A 10,060-nucleotide genomic window follows, 5' to 3' on the forward strand; every position below is an offset into this window, starting at 1 on the left:
TGCGCCCCTTATCCAGCAGCTCTTTTAAAAAGGACAAATGGTCGCTAGCTCACAAGAGGATGGGTCTTCATTTTGGTTTGCACACCAGTCAGAGAAGATGGACCAATTTAGAGCATAGAGCGAACCTCTTGCTTGAGAAAGGTCTTTCCTCAGTGGAATCAGCTAGGGAACTGTCGATGACAGTTGTGTTAGGTTGGGGAACCACAACTGGAGTATCCGGCCTCCCTGATCCATCTGATGACTTGAAGGAGCAGAACAATGAAGAGAAAAGGCACAAAGATCTGTTTCAAAGTCAGCATCTTGAATGGCCGCCTCATTAAGGAGCGATTCAGGAGACTGAAATCTAGGATGGGCCTGAGCCCACCATCTGTCTTTGAGATGAGGAAATGATGGCTTCTTGACTCCTTGCATAAGGGTGGTGATGGCGCAGTGGATAAGACACATGCCTTTGGTGTGAGAGACCCGGGTTCGAATCCACTGTGAGACACCAATGTGACACCCTGAGCAAGACACTTAACCCCTAGTTGCTCCAGAGGCATGCGACCTCTGACATATATAGCAATTGTAAGTCGCTTTGGATAAAAGCGTCAGCTAAATGTAAAATGTAAATGTTGTTCTCTGGTAATACCACTTTAATGGCTCCCTTCACCAGCAGATACTGCACTTTCGGGAGCATCATTGTCCTGAACTGAAGTTTGGACCACACCTTTGAAGGAGGTAGGTGTGCAAGTGAATTGAAGTGAGTAGCCTCATTTTATAGTTTGCAGAACCCAACTTGACACACCTGGGATGGCATTGCCCATCATTGACAGTGTGAACAAAGGCTTGAACACCCAGAGCTGAATGGGGGATTGGAATGCAAACACAAGACTTCTTCAAGGGAGGTCTGGCCTGGCCTTGGTGCCATCAATGGAAGTGAGGGTGGCAGAGTTGGAAGAGTGGACATGAGCCGAGTAGGGTGAGTTTGTCATGAACTTCTGGAAAGAATGGTGCTGGGAGGCTCACTGGTGGTACTCTGGAAAAAATCATTCATCCAGACGGCTCCGGATGGGCTCTTCTTGGCCTGACCACTCCAGGCCAAATTCTTTAACAGCCTTCATACGGATGAGCTCACTGTCCACACTGGGCCGAACACCACCCTTGGGCAGAAGGGAGCTGGGGTCCTCCACGGAGCTGGACTAATCCTCTGTATTAGAGACTGCCAGTGACATGGAATCATCTGCAGCATCCTCTTCAGATCCTCCAAAGGGGAGCATGACGCTAGCTCCAGATGAAGAGTGCTGATCCTCTTGGTAAAGAGTACAGGGAATCATCTCGCTGTGGAGCGGGTGAGACATGCAGACCTTGCGCTGGCATGATCTCACTCGAGGCTGTCTTCTCAGGCCTCTGACTTACCTGTTTCTTCCTCCGAGGCTCCTGGGATGAGAGAAACTGGAGAGCATTAGGAGCAGGGACACCTTGACTGACAGGACTTACAAGCAGGACTCATGCTCTCACAATGAGAGCAATCGGTCTCAGTGAGCGCCGCCTCAGTGTGTGCAAGGCCTAGGCAAGTGACACACTCACTGTGCTCGTCTGAATCGTACCCTGCATGTACACATTTGTGGTGTGGCAATCTGAATCAGACGTCACTGAAATTTGCTCAATTAGAACTGAAAATTTGCTCTGAACTGTCACCAGAAGCTGCAGGGGAGAATCGCTGAGCTGGAGAGCATCTTTCCTCTGCTGGGACTCTTCTACGTGAGTAGCAGGCTTCTTGTTCTGTGTCTTCAGAGTCCAGTGGGGAGATGATCTTCACAGTGAAGGAGAACGATTCAGATGAAATGGCATTCAGTGGCAACTTATATAGGTAGTCGGGCAAGCCTGTTTTGGCAGGCTGAAATACCATAGGTTTGTGCAGCTGCACAAACATTAACAAACGTCAGGCTTTAGTATTCAGAGGAAAACTGAGTTTGCCCCAAACGTGATTCAACACAACATGAGAGACCATTTCAAAAGCTAACCAGATTTCTCCAGGGTTTCTAATGAGTAAAGACAATGAAGTCACGCAACCGTGGTGTAGGCCTAGTTTGTTTATAGCAGGGGTTTCCAACACGTCGCTCGCGAACTACCAGTAGCTCGTGGCCTGATTGGAGGTAGCTCGCCACAACATGACATATCGGCGGCCATGAGGTTATTTTAATTATCCCGTTTCATATTTTAATTATCATTATTTTAAATAATTTAGACCCGTATTTGATTACCATGATTTGAAAAAATCACAGTAAATACTGCTCAGCTTTAATCAAAGTTAGACTCACTAGTCTCACACAGACGCAACATGCAGAGTATAGTTTCGTTTTGTGTGAAAACATGACTGAAGGCAGACTGCTGAGGGAAATTATATGAAAGAATGTACTGTATGATTGAATTATTTGTATGAATGCATAATAGGAAACCGATTCTCTTAAGAAAAGTTTTGAAGGCATTTGCTTTCCATTTTCCCTCCGTGTGATCCGTGATAAAAACGTGTTTAGGTAGCGCAGTTTTGTTTACAGAGGTTACCGTAGAAACAGCACTGCTTTGCAGTTCATAAGCACCATCTGCTGTCAAACTGTGGATTTACAAGTTCATTCAGTCTGTCTTACAGTGGCCGAGAGAGTGGCACTAAGTGCAAATAGCATTTACACTGTGTTAAAATAGCAAGATGTTCTATTTTTACTACTTATTGCAAATAGTGGCAATTATCTGCACCTCAGTATAGTACATTATAAAACAGTACGCAATAATAACGTATTGAGTGTAAATTATAGTTTAATTCAAATTATTAAATGGATGCCACCTTATTGGGACAATAAAGCCCTACCACTAACCCTACCCTATTATTTTATTTTCAACTTTTTGATTATTTCCTTCATTTTTATTGAAAACAAATATCTTTCCGATGCGATGAGGTTTGAAAAGGGAGAAAAAAAGTTTGGTAAAAAGCGGACTCGAACTCGGGTCGATCACAAACCACACGTCTTATCATCTACCTCACTGAAACTGATGCTGAATGAACGTCTTTTTTTATTGTTGACTAACTCAATCACACATTGTTGGGCGGAGTTAGTGTAAATAGCCTTTGCCAACAAGGTGGGCTATTTGCACTTAGTGTAAATAAACACTCCGATAAAAAAAACAACTTGATCAATTTGACAACACACATGCTGAAAATGCTCACAAAACAACAAAATAAAGAAATGCACTGCAAATAAAATTTTGTTTTGTGAGCATTTCCAGCACCTGTCAAACTGATGAAGATGTTTTTTTGATTTGCTGGTGCTTTTTCTATTTGCATGTGTTTTCTGAAGTTGCAGCGCGTTGAGCTCTCTCGGCCACCGTACTGTCTGCCATATTTTTGTTCAGACCAATGTGAAAATCGGACCAAATTTTTGTTGTAAATCTTAACCGGCCGATGGAAAATCGGCTACCTTAATTGTTATCAGAAGTGTTGAGATTTTTAGAATGCACATTAGCTTATGTAGAACTGTTTATGGAGCAGATACAATTTAATTTATCATTCTCGACTCATCCTTTTTATAAAAAAAAAAAAAAAAGAAGATTTTAAGGCTGAAATGTTATAATTCTATTTAAAAAAAATGGTCAAAACTTTATTTGAATGTAGTACATGTCAGTAGATACCATGTTATGAATATTTTTTGTTAGTTTTAAATCCGGTCATCGTTTTTCATGCAAACAAAAAGTGCATAGTGCTGCTAATTTTTGTTGGCTTTTGTCATAAAATTTGGTAAAATGATTTCAGTGTGTGTATCAGTATTTTTTTAATATTTCCAGCACTTTTTAACAATACCGTGAATAACAGTTTGGATTGATACATTATTTAAGAGATTTAAGTATTGTGTAATATGGGTAGCTCTCAGCCGCTTTCATTTTAAAAAGTAGCTCCCGAATTAAATAAGGTTGGAGACCCCTGGTTTATAGCCTAACTACAGCTTTTCACATTTGGTGATTGGATCTAGGTTTACAATTCAATAAAGGTTGTGTTAATTTGAGAAGATTGATGAACAAAATATGTAAGAATCATAAACTTTTGTCGATCACAGAGCTTACATTTTCTGCAATAATTCAAAAGCCAATGGAAAAATCTTACTGACTTGATTTTTTTTTTGACGGAAACCAGAGTGATCCAAATCTATCTCCTTACAGTCTAGATGACCTGTTGCGTTGTGGCGTCTCGTTTGCTGCTAATATGGTGGTCGTGGATAAGGAGAGCACCATGTGCGCTGAGGAAGACTATATGGCTGATGCAAAAACTATTGTTAATGTCCAGACCCTGTTCAGGTCAGAGACTGCTTGAGATTTTGAGATTCCCAAAGGGTTAAATATATTTGAAATAATGAAGTTGCAATTCAGTACATTTAAAATACATTTCTTGATCAAGTACTTCACGTCAACACTTCAAAATAAGTGTTTGTTTTTTTAAAGCATAGCAAAAGATTATTAAATAATAATTTCAAATATGCTTTAAAAACTTTAAATGTTACATTACGAATTGCACTGTTTAAATGTCTACTTTACGTTCAACCAAAAATGAACAATCTGCCATAATTATCCATACTTTGTTGTTTAAAATCTGTACGAGTTTCTTTCTTCTGTTGCAGACAAAAAAAAAAAAAGAAATATACTTCTAAATATCTTCTTTTGTGTTCAGCAGAAGAAAGAAACAGTCATGAAACTGTACCCTCTTTAAGCACACTTTAGGTACACTCTTGTTTATTTAATTATAATATCATAGTATTTGTTTTATGTTTGCTTGTTTTAAACATACAGTATGCTTGTAATATTTGAAATACACAAGTGTTTATTCAGTGCAATTAAGAGCACTTATATTTCACAAGGGAACAGAAGATCTTCAGTAACTGAAATGAATGACTGGTCTGTAGGTTGTTCTCTGGGCTTAACATCATCACAGAGTTAACCCATCCCGCTAACATGAGATTCATGCAGTTCAGTGCAAAGGACTGTCACACACTGGCCTTCTCCAAACTAGAGAAGGTGAGCAGACATTCATGTCACTCTCATTTGAATAAATCATAAAATAATGGTTTTGCTTTGATTAAACTGTTTGGGCCTAAACCTTCTTTCCATGTTTTTTTGCATGGTTTCACGGAGCAGAAAGAACGAGAGAAAGGCTCAAACCTGTCCTTCATATTTCGCCTGCCTTTTGCAGCTGGTAGGGTGTTTAGCATTGGGATGCTGGACACACTGCTCTATCAGGTACTAAGACACCAAGTGCTGCTGCCTGTTGAGCTGAAATTATTTTTGCCTGTTAATGACCACTAGATATCAACATTAGCAAGAATGGAGATACTAGATGTAAACACTAGATGTCCTAACAAATACAGATCACATTATATATCAGTCATCATAGTTGTGGAATTCGATTTAGCACATTAAACTATTTTCTTGCCTATATACAATACCATTCAAATGTTTGGGATCATTATAATTTTTTTGGAAATACATGAATACTTTTATTAAGCACAGATGCATTCAATTTATAAACAAAAGTGACAGGAACAACTTTTGCATTTTTACAAAAGACTTCTATTTCAAATATGTTTTTTTTCATTTTCGGTTCATCAGATAGTCCTGCACAATTGTTTTCAACACTGATAATTAAAAACAATCATCATTAAAAAAAAATAAAAATTCTTGAGCCTTCTGAAGGATCATGTGACACTAAAGACTGGAGTAATGATGCTGAAAATTCAGCTTTTATCATAGGAATAAATTACATTCTAAAATGTTTTAAATTACATTATTTAAAATTTAAAATTACATATTAAAATGAAAGACACTTCTTTTAAACTGTAGTAATTTTACAACATTACTGTTTTACTGTATTTTTGATCAAATAAATGCAGCTGTGGGGAGCATAAATTCAAAAATAAAAAATAAAAAAATCGTACTAACCCTGAACATTTGAATGGTATGTATACTCTTGCTATTAGAAATCATAAATGTCCATGCCTTTAAACTTGACCGTAATTGTGCTAGAAGTGCTTCTGTTGTTTCAGTGTTTTGTTAAGGATTATATGATAACCGTCACCAAACTGCTGCTTGGACTAGAAACCACACCACAATCTGGTTTCTTATGTTCTGTAAGTATGACGTTTAACACTAGCACAGTGCCCACATCCGCATTTAAATGACTTTTATTAGATTGCTATTATTTGATGTTGCTTTAGCAGTGTTACAGTGTTGTGTATTAAATTTCAGATGAGCATCACAGAGGAAGACTTGTGCATTGAGACGTATGGCAGACTGTATGAAATGCTCTCCTCCACTGTAGGAGACATTCCCATCGGCATCTACAGGACTGAGTCTCAGACACTTGAACCTCCTGAGGTTTCATTACATTCAATCCAACCACAACACATGGACACTTTTAGATCAAGAGAAACAGTTACACTGGGAAGGAAGGGATAGGCAGGAGCCATCTTTACCCTTTACTTAATCATTAGGTTTTTTTCAATTTTGCAGAGTGCACCTTTAATGGCAGAAACAGGGTTCCATATTAATAAAGCTTGAAACTGCCCAATGTCCAGTTTTTCAACAAATGAGAGAAATTCAGGAAAATCACTTAGTATGTGTTAGTTTTGTAACCAAATGTTGGTTATTGCCAATTTGAAATTCCCTAATTTGTTGGATATTTTTTCTCATTATAACATTGGTAACAAAGTTAAATACTTACATATAATAGAAACTGAGAAAGTGCAATTAGATGTTACAATTTCTGGAATTGTTCCGTTTAAAAAGAAAAAGAAAATGCAGTAACATGGCATTTTCTGCAGTTAATTGAATAAAAGTTACAGATTAAGAGGTTAAAATTATGTATTGGAAATATCAGCATGTTGGAAATATCAAGAACGACAAGACAAACCTAGTTTTTCTTTATTCTAGACTCCACAATCCGAAATTTCAGACAAGGTGTCAGTCTTTGAGGAGGGAAAGGACCCGGAGGAGCAGCAGCAGGATCTTTCCTGTGAACTGCCAGACATCCAGACTCAATCTCTGCGTCGAAGGAGCATGCAGTGGGCGTCCAATCTGCTGGGGCCGTGGCACGCTGAGCGCGAAACAGACCGACTGAGTCAGCAGCGCGGCATCCTGCTCTCATGCTCTGAGAGACAGGAGCTCACTGAGCTGGTCAAGAAACGCATGAAGAACCTGGGGCTCTCCACGCAGGGATTCAGTGAGACACCAGTCAAATTTTACAGTGAAATCATTTCATTTATTTAGAATGTTTACAAATGATGTTATTTGATTTTAAGAACTCTACAACCAGGGTGCACAATTAACCTTTCTTTAATTATCTGACAAACCTTATTTAACTGGCAGTCTAACTTTTCAGTTTTCATTGACTTTGGAAGAAGGTGAGCCATTATGAAATGACTGAAACCCTCTGACACCAGGTTGTCCAGATGAAGGCCAATACCAGTCAATAGCAAGAGAAGATTTCTAGAACATTGCATCTTTACAATGTTCTAGAACGTTGTAAATGTTCTAGATGTTCAATCGGTTCAGCACTGCAGCTGGAATTGCTTGCCAGTTCAGCGCTGAAAAGAGTAAGACTCTGTCTCGGTTTACAGTGTCTTGACCTTTAAGAGAAGTCAGAATGAAAGTGCACTCTGCAGTGACCAAACCTCTCATCAGCAGAAAGAATCACAAGGCTAGGCTCACCTTGGCTGAGGAGCATGTTGTGTGGACGGAGGAGAACTCTTCACTTCAGTGATGAAAGCAAGCTTAATTTATTTGGGTCCGATGGAAAACATTATGTTCGGCGTCAAACTGGGGAAACACTGAACCAAAATTGTGTAAAGAAGTCAGTGAACGGTGGAGGAGGAAGTGTCATGGTTTGGGGGAAGTTTTCTGCAGCAGGAGTTGGGCCTCTTATATAGCTAAATGGTGAATGCAAATGTTTATCAGAATGTCCTACGGCAAAATGCTGTACCTTCCCAGCATTCATCGTCCAATCAGCCAGCAATTTTCATACAGGACAATGCTGCCTCCTGTCACACAGCACAACGGGTAATGCAGTTCCTTGAAGCTGAAAACATTGTCCAGTCCAGAGTCCTGATCCAAACCCTATTGAAAATCCTTGGTGACAAAGTTATGGTTAGGAATCCCACTAGAGTCACCGAACTGTGGAAGAAGAGTGGACCAAGATCACACCAGAGCAGTGTGAGAGACTAGTGATGTCCTGCAGCCATAGATGTGCTTAAGTCCTTCAAAGCAAGGGCCTCATTTCCTACTAATTTCATACTACAATCATAGCTGTTCTCTTCCAAACACCATGTTTTCCACAAAATAAAGGCTTAAATAAAATAAAGTAAAACACTGTTCTACTAGCAAGGAATAGCCAGGACTAAAATTCCTTCAAATTTTGAATGATGAAGATTCCATTATTTCTGAAAAAGAACAAGTGTTCCTAAATTGTTCTCTAATTTTGATCTCCACTATATATATTTGTTTTTAAATTTATTTGATTTTATACCTCCTATTTTCAGTTGAGTGTTTTGTTATTAGGAAATGGTCCTGGAGTTCTTTAGAATTACACATTGTAATGACTGAAAAACTCTAGAATAGGGGTTCTCAATTCTGGCCCTCAAAGTCCACGCTCCTGCAGAGTTTAGCTCTGTGCCTTTCTAGTAATCCTGAAAAACCTTGATGAGCTTGTCATTGTGTATTTGATTAGGGTTGGAGTCAAAATCTGCAGAAAAGTGGGCCTCAAGGGCACCTGAGAACCCCAGCTTTAGAAGAAGATTGTGGTAATATTATTAACATCTGTCTCTCAATCCAGATGACCGGAATAATAACCAGAGCAGGCACTCATACGCCTTAATCAACCCATCACTAGATACAAGACTGGAGCTTAATGACATTGTGTAAGTGAAGTTGAATTTATTGTACTTCATAGGGACACTTCATCAAATTCTAGCAAAATTGTGATTTCTTATTTTCTTAATTATAAGCCTATTTTAGTAGTTTTGCATTGTAAATAGACAATTATATCATTATTTTTTATACTTTTTTAATACTTAAAATCATAATTAAATCCTGGGCTACACTTTATTTTGATAGTCCACTTTAGACATTCTAACAACTATAAGTAACTTTGCAACTACATGCCAACTAATTCTCATTAATTTGCACCTACGTCTAACTACATGTCTACTAATTCTCAGTAGGGTAGGTTTAGGGTTAGTAGAATAAGTTGACATACTTGCAAAGTTTCTCATAGTCAGTAATGTTGTATGTTGTGGGCCCATTAAACTAAAGTGTTAGAAGTTATTAAGTAGGCAGTCTACTAATACTCTAATAACTGATAGTAGACATGTAGTTGCAAAGTTACTTACTGTTAGTAGAATGTCTATAGTGGATTATCAAAATATAGTGTTACCTCAGCTAACACTACATATACTGTATAATATGTATATATTATACAATTAAAAATATAAAATGATAATAATAAATATATATTATGATCATATTTATTACACACAAACACACACACATATATTATATTAAACTGATAGCCCAAAACAGGTGCAATTACAGTATGAGTGTTTTTTTATTTTAAGGAGAATTTGGAGGTGAAATTTCCTTAATTGTCAATTGTTATGAAAAATAGAAAACTATATGTCACTATAAACAAATCTTACTGATCTAAAAAGGAAATTTTATTAAAAAAATGTATATATTATCATTTCTTGTATAAATTTAATTTCTATTTATTGTATTTCTGTTTATTATCCATGTTGTCTGTTGGTTTTAGGATGCAGTATGACCAAGATATGATATTCAGCCGAATGGTTGTAGCTTATATGTGGCCGTAGTTTTATGTACATTTAATTTCAATTCTATTTGTTTTGGTTTCAGGTACATAATCCGTAAAGATCCTGTCTCATTAAAGCTGAACAATACTGACAACATCAAGAACAGCATGAGGAGCGATTCACAAATAAGAGAGGAACACAAAGAATCATCTCTGAATGGAGAATGCACTCATAAGTAG

General features: G+C 37.9%; 1 protein-coding gene across 1 annotated transcript in view; it reads left to right on the forward strand.

The window, feature by feature from the left end:
* kcnt2a (potassium channel, subfamily T, member 2a) overlaps positions 1 to 10,060 on the forward strand; it is a gene marked incomplete at both ends in the record, with an annotated part of 30,788 nt that extends 20,728 nt beyond the window's left edge. The window contains 8 exons of the mRNA XM_079435776.1: positions 4,189 to 4,323; positions 4,926 to 5,037; positions 5,158 to 5,259; positions 6,063 to 6,146; positions 6,265 to 6,393; positions 6,949 to 7,237; positions 8,846 to 8,930; positions 9,925 to 10,060. Coding sequence (XP_079291902.1) covers positions 4,189 to 4,323; positions 4,926 to 5,037; positions 5,158 to 5,259; positions 6,063 to 6,146; positions 6,265 to 6,393; positions 6,949 to 7,237; positions 8,846 to 8,930; positions 9,925 to 10,060 — 1,072 coding nt within the window. The remainder of the gene's footprint in view (positions 1 to 4,188; positions 4,324 to 4,925; positions 5,038 to 5,157; positions 5,260 to 6,062; positions 6,147 to 6,264; positions 6,394 to 6,948; positions 7,238 to 8,845; positions 8,931 to 9,924) is intronic.

Source organism: Barbus barbus (assembly GCF_936440315.1).
Source record: "Barbus barbus genome assembly, chromosome: 15".
Lineage (NCBI taxonomy): Eukaryota > Metazoa > Chordata > Actinopteri > Cypriniformes > Cyprinidae > Barbus > Barbus barbus.